At 45.0% G+C, this 19,339-nt stretch overlaps 2 protein-coding genes across 3 annotated transcripts; one reads left to right on the plus strand and one right to left on the minus strand.

The window, feature by feature from the left end:
* Positions 1-84: 84 nt before the first annotated feature.
* On the plus strand, positions 85-2,810 carry LOC119548823 (solute carrier family 25 member 44). Its single transcript, XM_037856441.1, has 4 exons — positions 85-200; positions 593-1,517; positions 1,576-1,703; positions 1,924-2,810. Exons 2-4 carry the CDS (start codon positions 809-811, stop codon positions 2,113-2,115), a joined length of 1,029 nt encoding a protein of 342 aa, XP_037712369.1. The 5' UTR covers positions 85-200; positions 593-808; the 3' UTR covers positions 2,116-2,810.
* Positions 2,811-3,081: 271 nt separating this feature from the next.
* LOC119548818 lies at positions 3,082-17,593 on the minus strand. 2 transcript variants are annotated; one of them, XM_037856417.1, is made up of 8 exons: positions 17,444-17,593; positions 17,097-17,346; positions 14,064-14,372; positions 13,861-13,987; positions 9,708-10,097; positions 8,557-9,284; positions 8,224-8,499; positions 3,082-7,590 (listed from the first exon to the last, which is right to left on the minus strand). In XM_037856417.1, the coding sequence occupies exons 3-8, from the start codon at positions 14,356-14,358 to the stop codon at positions 3,131-3,133; spliced, it is 6,276 nt and encodes a 2,091-aa protein (XP_037712345.1). In that variant the 5' UTR covers positions 14,359-14,372; positions 17,097-17,346; positions 17,444-17,593; the 3' UTR covers positions 3,082-3,130. The 2 variants fall into 2 exon arrangements, with proteins under 2 accessions (XP_037712345.1, XP_037712356.1); XM_037856428.1 differs by lacking the exons at positions 17,097-17,346; positions 17,444-17,593 and adding an exon at positions 16,433-16,475.
* Positions 17,594-19,339: the final 1,746 nt, after the last annotated feature.

Consider the following 19,339-nt stretch of genomic DNA (forward strand, 5'->3'; position numbering starts at 1 on the left):
CAACCCCTTCTAGCCGGTTCGAGTCCAGGCTAAGGGCTTATCAGAGCTTGAAGCCCGCACTTGAGGCATTTTCAGATGCATTATTTCCAATTCTCTGGCCACACTTTATACTCCCAAAAAATCTCTTATGGCAATTTTCATCAGATTCAGATTTATTATGTGAATTTTTATTTTTATTACAAACAACCGCACAGGCAGAGGTAAGTGACCGCGAAATCACCTGGGAGACCAGTTGCCGCTCCACCAGTGGTGTCAAGGCAGAGGGAATCCCGTCCAGACTCCCTGTTCAGAGTTTGTTTACGTCCGTGTGTGCTTTTTGCAAAGGGAGTGGTGGGGGACTTGGAGGCCACTCAGTCAGGTGTCTGCGCATTATATAATAACAACTCCGAATCGGTTGAAGCGCCAGGATATATTTAGATTAGATAGCCGCCGAATCGTTGTCCACTCCGCCGGATCCCCTTGGCCTTGGCGGCGGAGCAAAGGTCACGGGCGGACCCTCGAAATGCGTATCTGTCTCGCGACCTTGGGGACGATTTTCGTGCGTATGCGTTCGAGTTGCGTCAATGTACTGATGATGCTTTGTATTCCCCAGATATATATGTAAATACACGGCAACAATAACCGAGGTAACAAAGGAATCGATCTAGAGTCATGCAGGTCGAATGCCTTCAGAGACAGCAGCGCACCAGGCTGTGAAGGGAGCCCACATCACCTCGAAGCTTCCACGCATGCAAACGATCCTCTTCGGACACACTCAGTCCACCAGGAGTCGAGGGAGCAGCAGGTTCATCCTAAGCAGGTAGCAGCGATGGCGGAAAGCACCAGTGCCAGCACATCCCGCCTCGCGGTGGCACCCACCGGAGGAGAAGGAGGAGCAGTAGCAGCCGACGGATCCCCGTACATCCGCACCATCGAGTGGGATATGATGAACAAAACCAAGTTCTTTCCCCTCTCAATGCTCAGCTCCTTTTCGGTGCGCTGCTGCCTTTTCCCGCTCACTGTGATCAAGACGCAACTGCAGGTGCAGCACAAGAGCGATCTCTACAAGGGTATGGTGGATTGTGCCATGAAGATCTACCGATCGGAGGGAGTGCCTGGTCTGTATAGAGGTTTCTGGATCTCCTCCGTGCAAATAGTGTCCGGCGTCTTTTACATTAGCACCTACGAGGGCGTGCGCCATGCGCTAAACGACTTGGGTGCCGGGCATCGAATGAAGGCCCTCGCCGGCGGCGGCTGTGCCTCGCTGGTGGGCCAGACCATCATAGTTCCTTTCGACGTAATATCGCAGCACGCCATGGTGCTCGGGATGTCGGCCCATGCCGGCTCCAAGGGCGACATCAATCCGTTGGGCATCAAGTCGTGGCCCGGACGCAGTCGCCTCCACATTTCCATGGACATTGGCAGGGAGATAATGCGACGCGATGGCTTCCGGGGCTTCTACCGGGGCTACACCGCCAGCCTGATGGCCTACGTACCTAATTCTGCCATGTGGTGGGCATTCTATCACCTCTATCAGGGTAAGTCTTCCGCTTTTAAGTGAGATTAGATTAATTTAATTTGGGACTCTATTCGCAGACGAACTGTTTCGCATCTGCCCCGTTTGGGTGTCCCATTTGTTTATCCAGTGCGTGGCCGGCAGCCTGGGTGGCTTCACAACGACAATATTAACCAATCCATTAGATATAGTGCGCGCCCGTCTGCAGGTGAGTTTCCCGCCATTTTAGCTATAGATAAAACTACAAAATCTTGCATACAAAGATATCACTATGATATAACTTTAAAAATTCAAATTTTAAAACCAGTTCTTGAATGCAATTTTTATACAGATGTCGTAATTCTTACGATGTCTCCACGCTTTCTTATCTCTATTATTAAAAATGCTCGTCACTCTTGCCTAATCTATACAACAATGTCTTCCCGTAGGTCCACCGTTTGGACTCGATGAGCGTCGCTTTCCGGGAGCTGTGGCAGGAGGAGAAGCTGAACTGCTTCTTCAAGGGCCTGTCCGCCCGCCTGGTGCAGTCGGCAGCCTTCTCATTCAGCATTATCCTAGGTTACGAGACTATCAAGCGCATTGCGGTGGACGAGCAGTACAAGCACCAGATCCGCTGGTGAAGAACGCACAATCCCCAGCCAAACTGAAACCAACTCAAAACTGCATTTACGCGACGTACTGAGAACCACCAGAACCGGAGGAGACTCGCCGACGATTGTAAATAACAAAAGCTAGAGAAAGGAGCGGAAAAGCAGAGGTTAATTAGATGAATTGCCAACGATAGCGAATTATTAAATCATTTATGGCGGACGCATCGAGGATGTACTTTAAGTAGCGCGTTGCAATATATGCTTGCGGCTAGGATGTTCAAGTAATGCAATTCAATATGCAAATACCCCAAAGTGTTGTAGCTAAAAGTGTACATTATTTTTGTTATACTTAGTCGTTTTATACCTAACACGCATAGAGGCCGATCGGTGACAAGCATAATTTATTATACACATAACTATACTTGTACTTGTAAGTAATTGATGATGATGTTGATAATACTGTTGATTACATTGGTAGCCCAATTACTTTTACACTATTTAGCACAGCAATGGTTGCGCCAAAAAAAATACCACAAACTGGACATGCCGAATTAGAAATTAATATCAAAACAGGGTCGCCCTTCCCAGAGGTCGGGAGGCACTTAGTTAAGCATTCGTGTGTGTGTTCTCTGAGCGGATAAACTAGTTTTAGTCTGCATTATAATAAAGTACAAACCAAGAATTGTTACATTTTTGGCACTGTAAAATATGAAATCCAACAGCTATGTGTGTGCTGACGAAATCGCTCCTTAGGATGACGAAACCTAAAACTTATTTTTCAAATTTACTTTTCAGTTTCTAAAAATTCGTAAACTAATTAACTTATTGAATTCGAATTAATGGTCTCTTTTAAAATTGTTCTTATCAGTGCTACTGAGAATGATTTATGTTTTGTATATTAGTATCTCCAATTGAAGATCTGAAAGAAGGAATCGGTTAATTAAGGAAAAAGTATGCGAACTTTGAGTAATAGTTTGATTTTAATTCATGCTTTTAAAGTAGAAATAAATAAGTAGGTAATCTAGGGCTAATTTGGCATTTCTAGTTACTGGCCGCTGCTGGGTGTGGAGACTTTCGATGTTTCCGGCTGAACCTTAAGATCCTGCTTTAGCCAGGCGTTGTTGAAGTTCTTGATGGGCTTGGGCACCTCTCCGGTGGGCGCCACATCCAAGTTCACTGCCGGTGGTTGTGGCAGTGGAGGTTCCTCGCTGGCCTTGTTGTAGATCACCCAGTTGTCCGGTCTGTCCGGTTTCGTCAGTACTGTAATCGGTGCGAAAGCCACGCTGGCCAGTTGCTTTAGCCGCTGGGCCTTTAGCCGAGCCTCCGAGTTGCCGTCCATGTAATCGTCCGTTTCGTCCGCAAGGATGTCATTGCCCAACTGTTTGCCCAGGCTGTCCGGAAAGACAGTCACCTTGCTGTTCGTCACAGTCCGACTGGAGGTGGACAGCATGGGCTTGGGCACCTCGGTCACGTAACCTGTCTGCGTCCTGTTCTCCAGCATGGGCATTACGTAGTTGTCGTCCAGTGAGGTCACGTTGGTTCCCGTCGAGTTCTGGGTCGAGTCCCGCATCAGTTGTGGTCGCATGTAGCCGTCCTTGTCAAATTTTTTGGTCGAAAATTCAGTTGGGTCCGTCTCTTTCCTTGTCTCCGTCTGGTCCAAGTCATTGCTGGGTAAGTCTTCGTCGTACACGTAGTCCGAGTCCTCTTCAGTTGGATGACTTTCGTCTGTGGTCAAGTTGGATAGAGTCCTGCTCACATAGTCGTAGTCCTGTAGGTACAGTTTGTGCTCCGTCTGGGTCAGTTCGTTGCTGTCGCTGTTGCTGTTGGTGCCCGCCTCCTTGAGTTCTGGTGTCCGTCCGTAGAATGTCTGTGGTTGTGGTCTGAAGGCGGAACTGGAACCGGAGAAGGGACTGGGATTTTGGTCAGTGCTCAGTTCTCTGTCGTAGTACAATTCGCTCTGGGCAGGTACGTAGTCGGGTCTATAGGATCCCCCTCCTCCACCTCCTAATATTCCCCCCTGATTTGAAGAAGGTCTTGGATAAGAGCTCACAACCGATCCCAGTTCCGGATTAGGACGTGGTCGTATGTTAAAGCTAAAAGTGCTGTCTGCTCCATTAGCAGTGGCCACTCCGGAGATACTGCCAAAGTGACCCGAACTCACTGCACTGCTGGAGGCGTGCAGAATACCGGATCCGGGATTTGCGCCAATCTGAGTACCGGTGGCCACCGGATACGAGAGCACCGAACCCGGTCGCGGTAAGAAGGAGGCAGAACCTCCGCTCAGTATGTGTGAGTTACTGATGGGACTGTGAACAACATTGTTCTCGAACTGGGGTCGCTCCTTGTGGCTCTGGGAGATGGGGGATGGAGTCGTGGGCATGGGTCGTAGGTGGCCCAGAGGATTAAAGCTGTTCGTGGCGAAGGTCAGAAAGTTCTGGAAGATGTTCGGTGCACGGGTCGTAGTCCGTCTGTCGTCGTTGTCGTTCAGATAGATAATGGTCGGTGGCCTTGTCCTCACACCCTGATTGCTAATCTCGGAGAGGGGCTGTTGGTAACTATAGCTTGGCAGTGGAATGGGCGTAGTGCTCGTATAGTCCACGTAGTGCGGTGCATAGTTCGAGTCATAGTAAGGTTTGCGTGCAGTCGTGTATTCCGCGTAGTTGGTCGTCGAGGGTCGCTGTCCCGGATTCTTGTTCGTCTGTCTTATGTTGATCTCAATCTCGTACTGGTCGGCATTCGGTCCGTTGACCACCACTTTCTGGGGCCTTTCGTAGAGCGGTCTGTTCTGGTACTGTCTCAGTTCGACGGCCCTTTTCGTGGGTTTACTGATCTTGGGCGCTTTTGTCTGTCGTGTAAACCGGTCTAAGCTCACGGCGGAGCTAGTCTGAAAGTCCTTTATGGTGAAGGTTCGATTCTGTTGAAGGTTTAGTAGTCGTGAGTCCCCAGTCTGGTACAGTTTCTTTGTCTCCTTCTGTTGTTTCAGGTCTCTAGAGGTGTCTTTTTCGTTCTTCTTCAAAGTAGTTGTCGTTGAGTCAGTTTCAGTTGTTTTCAGGTCTGTCTCGGTAGTCTTTGAAGGGTCATCCCTTACTTCCACCACGTCGTCCATGTCCAGTTCCTCGTCCTCGGTAAGCTCGTCCTCGTTTTTCTCCCCCGTCAAAGTTCTCGTTCCCGTTTCCGTCTTCGTATGGGTCTGGTGTCTTTCGTAGAGCGGTCTGTTCTGGTACTGTCTCCGTATCACGGCCCTTTTCGTGGGTTTACTGATCTTGGGCGCATTTGTCAGTCGCGTGGTGCGGTCCGTGCTCACGGTGGAGCTAGTCTGAAAGTCCTTTCCGTTGAAGGTCCGATTCAGTTGAAGGTCTAGTAGTCGAGAGTCACCAGTCTGGTCCAGTGTATTTGTGTTCTTCTGTTGTTTCAGGTCTCTGGAGTCACGTCCTTCCGTTTTGGGTGCTTCTGTAGACTGTCCAAGTGGTTTGTTAGAGGTGTCTTTTTTATTCTTTTTCAATGTAGTTGTCGTTGAGTCAGTTTCAGTTGTGTTCAGGTCTGTCTCGGTAGTCTTTGAAGGGTCATCCCTGTTGGCTCTTACTTCCACCACGTCGTCCATGTCCAGTCCGTCGTCCTCGTTGAACTCGTGCTTGTTTTCCTCCCTCGTCACAGTTCTCGTTCCCGTTACCGTCTTCGTATGGTTTTGGGTTCTATCGTAGAGCGTTCTGTTCTTGTACTGTCTCCGTTCCACGGCCCTTTTCGTGGGTTTACTGATCTTGGGCGCATTTGTCTGTCGCGTGGTGCGGTCCGCGCTCACGGTGGAGCTAGTCTGAAAGTCCTTTCCGTTGAAGGTCCGATTCAGTTGAAGGTGTAGTAGTTTAGAGTCACCAGTCTGGTCCAGTGTATTTGTGTCCGTCTGTTGTTTCAAGTCTCTGGAGTCAGGTCCTTCCATTTTGGGTGCTTCTGTAGACAGTCCAAGTGGTTTGTTAGAGGTGTCTTTTTCGTTCTTTTTCAATGTAATTGTCGTTGAGTCAGTTTCAGTTGTGTTCAGGTCTGTCTCGGTAGTCTTTGAAGGGTCATCCATGTTGGCTCTTATTTCCACCACGTCGTCCATGTCCAGATCCTCGTCCTCGGTAAGCTCGTCCTCGTTTTTCTCCCCCGTAAAAGTTATCGTTCCCGTTTCCGTCTTCGTATGGGTCTGGGGTCTTTCGTAGAGCGGTCTGTTCTGGTACTGTCTCCGTATCACGGCCCTTTTCGTGGGTTTACTGATCTTGGGCGCATTTGTCTGTCGCGTGGTGCGGTCCATGCTCACGGTGGAGCTAGTCTGAAAGTCCTTTCCGTTGAAGGTCCGATTCAGTTGAAGGTCTAGCAGTCGAGAGTCACCAGTCTGGTCCAGTGTGTTTGTGTCCTTCTGTTGTATCAGGTCTCTGGAGTCACGTCCTTCCGTTTTGGGTGCTTCTGTAGACTGTCCAAGTGGTTTGTTAGAGGTGTCTTTTTCAATCTTCTTCAATGTTGTTGTCGTTGCGTCAGTTTCAGTTGTGTTCCAGTCTGTCTCGGTAGTCTTTGAAGGGTCATCCCTGTTAGCTCTTACTTCAACCACGTCCTCCATGTCCAGTTCGTCGTCCTCGTTAAACACGTCCTCGTTTTCCTCTCCCGTCAAAGTTCCACTTCCCGTTTCCGTCTCCGTATCAGTTTCGTTACCCCCTACCGAACTTCGTAGCTCTACAGGCACATTGTTGATGACCACCCTTCTCTTGGGACCCGATCCCTCCGGTCTTCTTACATTCACGCTCTTGATGTTAATCGTGATCTTTGGTGACTTGTCCAGTTTGTTGTTAACACCATTTTGGGTCTTTCTAGTCGGTGCGGTCTGTCGGTTATTGTTGCTGTTCTTGGTCGTCACTGTCTTGCGTCTAATGTCAAGTTTGTCACTAACATGGCTGGAGTTTCCACTGGTGGGTGGCCGGTGGAACCCGCTTACTGAGGAGGCGCTGATCTCCACCTGTGGTTTAATGGGTTTCACTCGGTTCGAGAAGCCAGCCTTGTCCTCCTTGATGACCTGCACCGAACCCAATTCCGGCTGACCCATAGTAAACACGTGATCAGTAACCTGTTGATTGTGGAAGGGGTCCTGCTCCAACCAGGGACTCAGATCGATGGGGGATAGGGCGCCCACTCCGCAGGTCTGTCGCTCGTTGTCCTCGAATTCGGCCGGGATGAAGATGTGGGGCTGGAGGGTGCCACCACCCACTGTGCGGCAGAGTACCTGGGCAAGGGAGACGCGGCGCAGGGAGTGCAGTTGGGCGGGAGTGAAGGAGCTCTCGAAGCCGCCGTTCTCGTACCAAAAGCGATCTCCTCGCCTGGCGTTGCTGAACTGCTGGGCGATGATGCAGGCGAAGGTCGGTCCCACCAGACCGCCCACCACAGGACGCTCTGCGATGCCGCCCACAAACAGATCGATGTCGTGCACGCTGCGGTAGGCGTGGCCAATGCGTTTCGCGGACTCCGGACCCACCACGTTGGCTAAAAGAATATGAAAAGGTAAATTCAGGTTAACACAAAATGGGAAAAACATATGACTAACTAATAAACAATAACTCATCTATATGTAAACATGTACATCAATAAATCGTCTTAAATTTTTTCCCAACTTATCCCAAAACCTGTTATTAAATATCATCTCATTACATTTTCCCAGAACTAAAGATTATAATTTTCGAAAGTCTTGAAGTTAAACACTATATGACTAATTGTTTTATATTTTTAAACGAAATCTTAAAACATTTGGATGATACTGTCTTAAAAGTTTCCGAAATATTATGTAAAATATGGGGTTTTTGGCCCTGGATACTTTATAAAATCGTCTGAATCGATTTGGACAGTGATAAATCGTAATTAATGGACAATCCTGAGCAATATTGCCAAAGAAACTGTACATCATATTTTTCTATAAACTGTTTTTTTGGGGATACGTTGTCTTTTTTGCCATTACAATGCTATTCAGTTATGAACGCCCATGGGTCTTAGGTTTCGTTTAATAAAAACGATATGATATTTAAATATTGAGAGGGGGATTATTTCTTACAAAATATAAAGTTGACTTATTAAATGATAATCGTTTAAAATCGTAATTCTGAAAAACTTGTTCGAACTTACCAAAGTCATCCCAGCTGAGGATGGGACTGAGACCACAGGGCACTCGCCAAGCGCTGTATGGAGCAACACCATGATCCCTGCCCCTCTGGATGTTGATGGCAGCCAGGTCTAAGCCGAATGGGAAGCCAGGAGTTTGGAAGAGGTGGTTGGTCAGCTCGGGGGTGATGAACTCATCCCTCTTCAGTGCCCGCTGGGAGGCCAGGCCACGCAGAAGTCGATGCAGTGAACCCGCCGAGCCAATATCACCACGCTGGAACTCCTCATGCAGACTGACATCTTTAGGAAGAAAAATGTTATTAACCAATCAATCGGGACATCGTTCCCCAAACTCACTATTATTTATCACATTGTGGTGACGGTCGCATCTCGTGTAGGAGTTCTGGACCAGCGAGTGTCCAAACCGAAAGGCGGCAGCTGCAAAGGCGTTGGCCACCGTGGGATTCACCTTGGAACTATAACGTTCGTAGTAGCCCGAGGGCATCAGTTCCAGGTCGAAGAGCTTGGCCACCTCCTTGCCCAAGATGACGGGCAGGAACTCCCGGAAGGTGATGTGCTGGAACATGGCACCCACAATCCGCCGCGTCTCCTGGTACACCTTCTCATCGCTCCAATGGGGATTCAGTTCGCTCAGCTCGAGGGCGATCCTGTTGTGCTCGCCCACCCAAACGTGGTGCATGGCCAGCAGTCCCGGCTGCTCTCCACTTCGTCCATCCCCGGATCGAATGCACTTCGTAGCCATGGCTCCCCGTTGGCACACATCCTCGGCTGGATCACCACGGCCATAGACGAGCAGGCCGTGCCGGAAGACTCTTGCATTGTCCGAGGACTTGGCGCTGTTCGAGTAAATGGGCGAGGCGTCGATGTAGGAGGTCACCTGGTTGGTCTGCTCCCGCCAGGAGAGCACACAGTCGCGTCTCTGGGCAGGAGCCGACCGCAGGAACTCCAGACAGCGCACCTTGAGAGGCGCCAACCACGGATCGTCCAGCGGCACTTTGATGGGAAAGCAGGAGGGATGGAAGTCCTTGCCGCCACAGCAACTGGGAATGGAGCCATTGATGGAGCTGCGATGGAGTAAAAGGGGTTATATAGAGTGGGTTATTTATATAAAAATATGCTGGTATTTTAAATGATTATATAATGATAAATAAATAATGTTATAATCAAAATATAAGAATTGTCTTCGGTCAAGAAACAGTTTTCTTTAAAATCAAAGTTACAAGGTGTTATTAATAGGTTTATATTTATATTTATATAGAAAGTTTTAATAACATCTAAAGGGTCATCTTTGAGTTTTTTTTAAAGTTACAGGATGATATTCTGTTCTGAAATTAATATTTATGTTTATATATATGTAGATAGATAGATAGAAAGAAAGATTCGGTTAAATTATGTTATTTAAATGTTAGTACAATAGTAAACTAATAGTATTGTAATACTTCTAGAACCACTTTCAAAATAGAATAATAGATTCTGACTGCACTTACCGCGGTTGGGCCGTGGAGGTCATGTCGTGGTCGAGCATCTGACCCCACTGGGCGATCATCAGGGTGAGTGGGGCCTCTCCCTCCCTGGCTCCGTGCACCAGGAGGCTAACGAAGCGGGACGAGGACAAGGTGCTGCCGTCGGCGGAGCTCCTGACCGTGTCCACGCCATCGCCGTACTCCGGCGGCAGGAAGCGGTTGAAGGGCATCTGGGCGGCTCCCCACCTCGGCCGGCGTTTGTTGTTGCAGGTGCCGTCGTGGGTGCGGTACCGCTCCGAGGCGGGCATGCAGGGTGGCGGGTCCCGCGGCGGGCACAGGCCCTCCAGGGCGGTACGTCTCAGGGAGATTCGCTGCGTGTGCGACTGGCGGGCCAGCTCATCGATGTGTTGGAAGCTGCCGGAGAGCAAAGAGATCGAGGCTTAGTGGTGGGCAGTGGGATGAAGGTGCCAGGACTTCCCCGGTACCGTCATCCCGCCACCAGGTGAGGACGACCACACGACATGGCTGCGCTCAAATTTCGAGATCGAGTGCCGACTGTTCGGGCCGCCGGCTTCTTTTTATAAAACGCTCGACTGCGATGTCGGTGGAAACGAGTTCGGCACTCGGTGGTGGTGACTCCAAATGGGATCCACCATCGAATTAAGCCCACCGAGTGCCGTTGTGTGAAATTGAGGCGGGAAAACGCGTAAGAAATCGCTGAACAGCCGCTGGCTTCATTTACCCGCTTTTGCTTTCCATTTGCCGCGTTTATTAGCAACTCTGTTTTCGTCAATTTTCATTTCGTTTCAATCCCGAGGGGTATAATGACTTGGTCATGAAACATGGACACTTTTAATGAGTGCAAAGTGCGTTTATGGGTAAGCAGAAGTCGGCGATATAGGGTCACTTTTTTATGGAACCATATGGTAGGTTTATGTTCCGAATGGGCTAACAAGTAAGTCATTTCATAGAAACCATCTTTAGGACCTGGGAACTTATTACGTGTAATAAAATTAATTTTATTTAACTTTGAATTTAAAACCGAAATAATAAACATAACTAACTTTTTTTTTAATAAAAGGTTTGAAAATGTAAGCTTGTTTGAATTAAATTAGATTTGTCAATTATCTGAGTAAAAAACTTTTGTCACAAAAGTTTTGTGAGGTTCAGTTAACTTAAAAATAAATCATGTTAGTTTTAATAAACATGTGTACTGATATTCTAACATCTGCAACCCCGGACTTAAGTTCTCAAAAATGTAATCTCTTTACTTATTCTCTTCGAGCGGGTTAAAAGTTCAAAAATTTCGACTGCAATGCAAATATGACAATCTTATGAAATCCTCTTAATTTGAAGCATTTGTGTTTCAATGCTTAAATATTGAATCAAAATCATGGTATTTATATTAATGTTGTGTTCCAATGCTTAAATATTGAATCAAAATCATGGTATTTATAATAATTTTGTGTTTCAATGCTTAAATATTGAATCAAAATCATGATATTATCAATGTAATTCAATAGTTAAGCCGGAGTAGACTTTTAGATTAGTTATAGTTTTAAGATAACCTCAATTGATGTTTAATAGCTTTTTGCTTTACCCACCAATTGATCTAAGTTGAAAAGACCAAATCGGCGTTTCTACTTTCTCTCCACTTCCTGCCTGGCATGTAATTTCCTGCGATCTTTCGATTAATCTTCTAGGAGTTTTCACTTTTCTACACACGAATATCCAAGTAAATTAGCCATGATTGAATGCCATTTTCAATGGTCGCCAAGGGGATGCGCAAGTGTATAATCGTTTCGGCACGTTTTTCCAGTTTTCCAGCTTGTCGTCAACTTTTCAGCAGGTGAAAGTGGAAATGCATATTTTCCCAGACTCTTTGTGTGCAGTTATCAGTGCTCTGTACAATTTTCGTATAAAGCATTGTTTTGTTCGAAGAAAAAAGCACATTAAAGGGGCAACCGCCCTTTGCCTTGAGTTCACGCGGCGTATACGCAATCTCGACGCAAAAGCGCAGCCGCAACGTGGGTTTTTTATTTCTGTCAGCGGCGACGACAGTTCAATGCCCTCTTAAAACAGCAGAGAAAAAAAGCACAATACTCAACTTTCGTATGACTTGGGGAGCTTGAGGCCGAATTGGCTGGTAGAAAACGAAAGTCGCCTCATGTTTTAGTTTCTGTTTTTTGTGGCTTTTTTTCTTCGCCAGCGTATCAGTTGTACCGCCGCTGCCTCAGTCGACGTCGCAGCAGCTGATGCTTTGCCTTTTCCCTGTTTTTTTTGTTGCCGTCGACCGACGACTTGATGTAATCAAATTGCGAATGCCGAATGCTGAATGTGAAGCTGAGGCTGAAGCTCCCCAGATGTTCGGCTATATATGTGGCTATACCTATGTGATATATTTTTCTAACGCTATCGCTTTCTTTGGCTTCCAATTTGGCTAAATGCTGCTTTTGGCACCATTAACGAGCCCCATCGGCAACGATCATCATCATCAGTCGACCATTGACGGCATTTGTTGATATTTAATTAAACCAAACATGTTGGCCATTTCGTAATTTGATTGTCCACAATCGAGTGGACCAAAAGGCATTTTCCATTAATGGTCAGCATCTTTTGTCTGGCAATTGTCTGTTTTTTTTTTTCTTTTGGGACGATGTCTCGAAATTCCTTGTCGCCCCATTGATTGCAATTACATAAATGCGATTTCGGGCAGCTTTGCATTCGACGCGGTCAGAGCTCATTGCACCTGAGTCGAATTCACCCGAGTTGGCTGAATTGCCTTTTCGACGTCCGCCGGGTGAAAGTTCTCGGCTCGACGAGTGTTTTTGTGTGTGGAAAATCGCATGGATTTTCACAGCTTGTGAAAAGTGAAAACTCTGCCAGCGGCAAAACTGGAAAAACTGCTAGCAATCGGAGATGGAAATGTAGTTGGAGCTGGAGTTGGAGTTGGTGGCGTCTGCCATTTCCGCTGCCCGACCAAAGAGGTCGTTTAACCCGTATCGTTTTTATTTACCTTCATCTATCTTCAATAGGCATACAGTCGGAAAAACCAGCTCTATATTGGTTAAATCAAAATTAATATAGTCTCTTAAAACGGCGCCTAGAAGTGTGCCTTTAAATATAAAAAGGCATTTTTTGCGTTGGTATTCCGGATTTAGAATATAGAAGCATACTTTAAGGCACATATATAAGTGAATAAAAAGGTACAGAGATTTCGTAGTAGAAGACTTTTTTCTGTGCAGTTCATATAGTCGAATGTGGTATTGAGTTTGGATTTGGGATCTGCCAATTATGCGGCATTTCAATGTCAAAGTGAAAGTTGACTCTAAGTCATGAGCAATCGTTTTTGGCTACGATTCGATATTTGCAGGGGGGACTCTCCGGGGGAGTCACTTCCACTTGAGCCCACTTCCAGGCCATTCGGATTCCCAGCTCCAACTCATTAGCTCTGCTGCCGCCGAAGCCGCTGCCATGGATGCCGTAGAACTCGTTAATCAAGCGAGAAAGTTGCCGGTGGTAATTGTGGACAGAGACACTCAGGGGGAGGTATCCTCAACTCGATAATATTGCTTACTTTTTGCCTTTGTCTCTTTTTTTTGTTGTGCATAGTTGTTGCCTCTTTTTGCATTAGATTGCCCAGGGGCAGAAACTCAAGAGTGGCCATGCCCACTTATTGTGGATGCTCGGGGGCGTGGGGTGCTATTTTTGTTGGTAACGTTGGTAAAACATTCCATGAATCTCAGAAATTCCCTACACTTCAGCAGTCATTACTTGATTTCAGAGAGTGCCTTTCAAAGAAGTAGATTTCAAATCTATGTTGCCCAATAAAACTGAAAGCGGAGAATAATTTTTCGACTTCACTTTCTTTACTGAGTTCAAAATAAAACTGATTTCAGATTATTTCTCCCAGATTTTCCTATTTAACACAAAGAATCTAAGTTTAATATATTCCCAAAATAAAATAATAGTTTTGGGACTATTATTTTTAGGGTATTTGTTGAGTCAACCCTAATGATGCCCACTTTTTTGCCCACCCACGAACCCACTTTGATTTTTAATCATGCGCATCGCTTTTGCCAATAACTTTTTTCATATGTCATAGCCACATATTTGCGGCTGATGAACTTACCCACCTCCATTTCCACACCCACCCATGGTGCCCCCTGGAACTTACTTTTTGCGAAAAGCCTTGGCTGCTGCGATGGTGGCATAGGCGGCCATCTCCCGGCGTTCCGAGTCCGTGGTGGGGGCATTGAAGCGGGCCAACATAGCTGCCGGATGGTTGTCCTGCAGGGTCTGGCCTTTAGCGGGATATTCCGAGGATTTCGAGGATTTGATTCAGGGTTAGGAATGAGTAGTAGTGACATAGGTACCCACCATTGCGCAACATCTCCGGCTGAATGCGACCGTATAGCTCGGCCATGGCATCGAGTCCCTGCCGCACACTCTGCTGCAAGGCCACATCCATCAGGGTGGGACGCCGCGAGCGTCCATTCCGCATCCCCTGGAATGCCGCCTTGGCCTCCAGTTCCGGGTGCAGCTCCTCCTCCTCCTCTTGGCCGTGCAGCGGGATCAGCGGACGGGGCAGCTCCTTGGTGGGCGGCTTGCCGATGACATTTTCCAAGTGCACCAGCAGGAGCAGCAATGCCACCAAAAGTGATGGCTGCAACATTCCAGCGGCGACTTCTGGAATGGTTTATTCGCTGTCAAGTTCAGTGCGACCAAAGGTGGCCCAAGGAATCCGTGGGAAGGCACAATGCTGTCAGTGGGTTCAGGACTATAAATTAATAGTTTTCTTAAGGGGACAAATTTGAATGGGGTTTTATGAGTTTAGGTTTTTGAAATTTTAAAAAAAGTCGTATTGTACCATTTTTTGGCTTATTTATACATAAAGAGGACATAATTTCAATCTTAGGAATCCTTAGGATAGTAAACTTGATGTAAATATTATTGGGTTCAAAACTATTTATTCTAAAACCATTATAACCTTGCTTATTTTCTAGAAGCGGACCTAATTTATTTTAAAAATTCATCATAACCTAGAGACAAGGGGTTGTAAAGCTTCACAAAATTGTATGAATTTGTATATTAAAATATGTTTAGGTTGCCATGACTTTGTAAAATAAATTATAAAATAAAGCAAGTGCTATACGATCTTAAACACCTTGACGATCCATACAAATTTGCTACATTGCTGTTGAGTCTCTATTCAAATTTTAATATTAATAATAATTTGAAACCCCTACTTTAATAAGAAGAACAGACTTTGTGGATATGTGTAAGCAGTTTTGACTTGGTGAATGCCTTAATTGGATGCCTATTGCCTGAGTCCCCATAAATCACAAATCGTTTAAATAATCTACCCCTTGGGTGTAAAAGTTGCAAAGAAAGAGTTTGGACTCGATAAGGGGCGAATTAAACATAATTATCGATAAAGTTACGTCGCTTTGGGTCGTCAGTATAGAGGCATAATTGCTGCTGTGGCTTCTTTCGTGATTCAGACGATGCGATTACATCAGCAACAGCAACTGTGAACATATAACATCAAAATAGGCAGGAAAGAAAAAATAGCAGTGAAAAACTTGCGATTATTTAATTTGGCCTTTTTTAAGCTGCCCACTGCTAATTACAATAATACAAAATTAACTTCAACTGCAACTTATTATCGCTTAACCATATTATTCTCTTTTTCTCTGCTTTTTTGTTGCTTTTTCTCTGTACTTTTTCTGCAGTCTTATTTATTTCATTTTGTTTTGGCCGAGTGATTTTAGCGCTTGTTGTTATTTAAATACGCTTTTTAGCCCAGAGTTGATTGACTTAATCAAGTGCTGAAGTCTTATTTTAGTTGAGTCATGCCAAAATTAAGAGGATTCATTTTTAAAAATATTATGTCACTAGTTGTTGATTAAAATTATGTTTGAGCAATAAAAAGATTAAGTTCTTGGAATTATTTTTGAGACAAGCGTATTAAAAGTTAATCACTTAATTTGCTCAAGTTTTCATTCTCTCTTTCATCGCCCCATGGTTTTTGTATTGCTTTTTTTTCAGGCTTACTTAGCTTGTTTTACTTTACTTATTTGGATGCAATGCGGAGTACTTTATATGCTTCAATGACCGCATAACAGGCGTCAAGATTGCCAGTGGTCTATGTAATAAATTTTTTATAGCGGGTAACTGCTACCTACAATTTATACACTGCCTTAGCACGTCCAATAATGTTAATGGACTGACCAGATGGGCAACAGTTGGAGGTGTTACAAAAAAAATGGGAAAGTTCTCGAGATAAACGAAAAATAAAAAGTTATCGCTATGTTTTGTACATATATACTTTTTTCGAACCAATATTTGTATGAAGACTTTAAAAAAAAACCCTTCTACTGGCACATATCTTGAAACAAAAATATTTTTATCAACATTTTCAGAATACCCCTATCCACTGGCACATAGTCACTACATTTAAGTTTCCAAAAGTTGTGCAACTAGGCCTAAGAGTTTTGCCTTGCATAAGGCGTTTTCCGCTTCCTAGTACAAGGGTCCACCGCTCCAAAACCACCTACATATAATAATAATAGCCGCCAGGAAATCGCGGGCTTACCTAGCTTAGAGAAATTTTACAGACCACCGCCTTTTGGCTGCTTTTGGCTGTAACTTCAAGACACGCTCACTTAGTCAACTGTGGCACTCCGGCCATTAATAATAATCAATTTGTTGGATGATCTTTTGCGCAAAAACGGAAATTGATTTACCCCAAGTGCGGTGCGCAATTTGTAGTTCGTAATTGCCGTGATTAACACCTGCCGCAATTAGCCGGGAACTTTCACGAGCGGTTCGTTTTTTGTAGTTCTCTGATTATTTTTATGGGTGTGTGGCAGCTCTTATTTCCCTGGGGACGACTCCTGGCAATGTTTTTTTTGTACTTTTCGGATCCGCCGCACAACACACACCGAAAAGAAACTTTTTCGCGTTTGTATCTGGGATCGTCGTAAACCGAACTAAATCGATTCTCACCTCACGGCTGCCATTAGAAGCCAAAGAAACACAGACGCCGAGCCGCAAAGCCCGAGACATGCCACAGCTTCACCAAAAAAAAAAAGAAGTAAAAAACCGACTCGGAGATAAAAAAAAAGTGAAAAAGCACCATCGCCAAGACCAAAAGTCTTCCAGGCAAGCGACCAGTTCTCCGCTGGCTTTCATTCACTGCCCGCGCAGTAGCAGTTTTTTACCAGCACCCCGCCCCATCATCATCATCAGCCCCAAGAGCTTCTACTTTTAAATATTTATTATTTATTTTCAACTGGCTGGCGCTTATCGTCGTCGCCTCTTTCCGTATTCAAATCGAAGCGAAAGAGATAAAATGCCTTGCGGCTGCATAAAGTTCCCATTAAAGCAGAAACATAAGAAATGTCTCACTATGCGCCGATCGCCATTCATCCGCTCCACTGTCCACTGGCCACTCCGCTGAGAAAGACCATTCAGATTGGGGCGTCCAACCAGCTCCACATCCACATCCACATCCACATCCACATCCACGTCAATCCATCGCCGCAGCCGGTTCATCAAAAGACGCCCAGCTGGATGCTTTGCTTAGCGGACCGCTTCCCCTTCCACGTTCGCTTATCGCCCGCCGCCATCGAACTGCTTTCAATTAGAAGAGAAAGTTCTTGCCACAAGCGCATGCAAGAAAAAGTGAAAAAAGCACACTCGACAAAATTCAAAAAAGAAAAAAATACAAATAATCAACAAAGAAATGTTGTTACCGGAGGGGGCGCGCAAGAGATGCTTTTCCTCTTGGCCACATTGGGATCGGAGGGCAGCCATAAAAATTGCACCTCATAAAGTAGGCAGTTGATATATCACCCCGTCAAGTGACAACAGCAATAACAATCGCAATGAGATGGAAATCGAGCAGAATTATACCTAGCTGGACTGAACGGAACTCGACAAAAAGCAGAATATGCATAGAAAACAAATGACATCAGCAATGCAAAATGTCTTAAAATAGAAATGGAAATAGAAATAGTGCCGTTGGCAAAGAGTTTTTACATCGATAGTCGAGTGTCTCGAGGGACTACACCTATATAGATCATAGTACACCAAGGAAGAAAGGTATATAAGTTAAGTAAGAAAGTTCTATGATATGGGAATATCTTGTCAGACGTTGATATTTAACTTAACAGAGAACAGTATTCACTATCAGATCTGAAAAAATATTTCATACTCTTAACTAGGCCTATTTTCTTAATCTTATTAGCTCAAAACTTTTTCAAACGGTTGAACATTTGTAAGAGCTTTTTGTTTGGATGAGGACGTCTCTGAAATTAGAAAGAAAACATATATGCGTGGGCATTCAAAGAGTCCGATAAATATTGCTTTTTATTTTTTAAACTTCCTGGATATCTAAATTATACTTTAAATCATAAAAAGCCTTAACCGTAATATGTATAGAACCACTATAAATATTATATTCTTATTATTCGAAATAATATAAGGTTGTTTATTTCTTCGACTGAAAGGTAAAAATTCCAAAGTGGTTACTCATGAGTGTAAAATTCCCCTCGTGCTTTGGAATAATGCCCGGATTATCGTCGCTCTTAGCTGCACTTACAAGTAATGTTATCAGATCCGAATCGGTGATGAAATCGGTCGAGAAGCCGAGTAAGCGGCAGAGTTGGATCATCACCACATCACCAACTGCGTCGCAGCTGCTGCAATTGGCAAGGGACAAAGTCAAAGGTAAGCGGCAATGAGGTATAATGCAGTCGCCCAGAAGAGGAGAGCACTCTAAATGGGCTCAATTAGCATTTCCATTTCCATTTCCATACCGCGACTGAATAATCTTTCACTGGTGGGCGTTGCATTACGTATACGCCTCGTAAATTAAGTATACGTAAGCAAATGTATTTGCTTGACAAGAGCCACGCACTTGGTCAATTGGATTCAATTGAACTGTGAGCGCCCTCCAAATAGCGGATAAGAATGAAAATGAGAGAGGAAGTAGACAAAGCCGAATGCCAAATACTCTGAAGATATTGTAACTATGAAAGCTATAGGAAAATGTCTTTGGATTTTCATGAAATAAAATGGGCAGTAAAATATAGAGCATTATAGTTCTTATATCATACCAATTTCCTGTAAGCCAGATACATTCTATTGACAATAAAGTGGTTTAGTTATTGGAAATATTATCAATATAATAACAATAATATTTATTGTTTTGATTTGATTTTCAGTAAAAATATAATACCGATACAAAATAAAAAAACTTTCCTATAAATAAAACTTTTTTTATTGGCAATAAAATGGTATAGATCTCGGAAATATTATCAATATAAAAGAAATAATATTTACTTTAAAGGGTTGGTACTGTCTAGTACCCTATAAAAACGTAATATAAACCCAAAACAGCTCCGACTTTGATCCGCTAAGCGGCGACGTCCCTCGAGGGTGTGGCGAGGGGGCGGCGTGGGCGGCAAGTGGATCCGAAATGGAACGCTTGGGTCCGCCGATGACGACAGCGGAGTGCCGGGCAGAGACTCTTTCCAAGCGATACCTATGTGTGTACTATACAAGACCGAGACTGGGTCACTGTTACGAGCGTAAGAACCAGCGAGTGTTCTCCGCTCACGCACACACAGAGACCCGCGGAGCCGCGG

This window comes from Drosophila subpulchrella, chromosome 3R, assembly GCF_014743375.2.
Source record: "Drosophila subpulchrella strain 33 F10 #4 breed RU33 chromosome 3R, RU_Dsub_v1.1 Primary Assembly, whole genome shotgun sequence".
NCBI classification, from domain to species: Eukaryota; Metazoa; Arthropoda; class Insecta; order Diptera; family Drosophilidae; genus Drosophila; species Drosophila subpulchrella.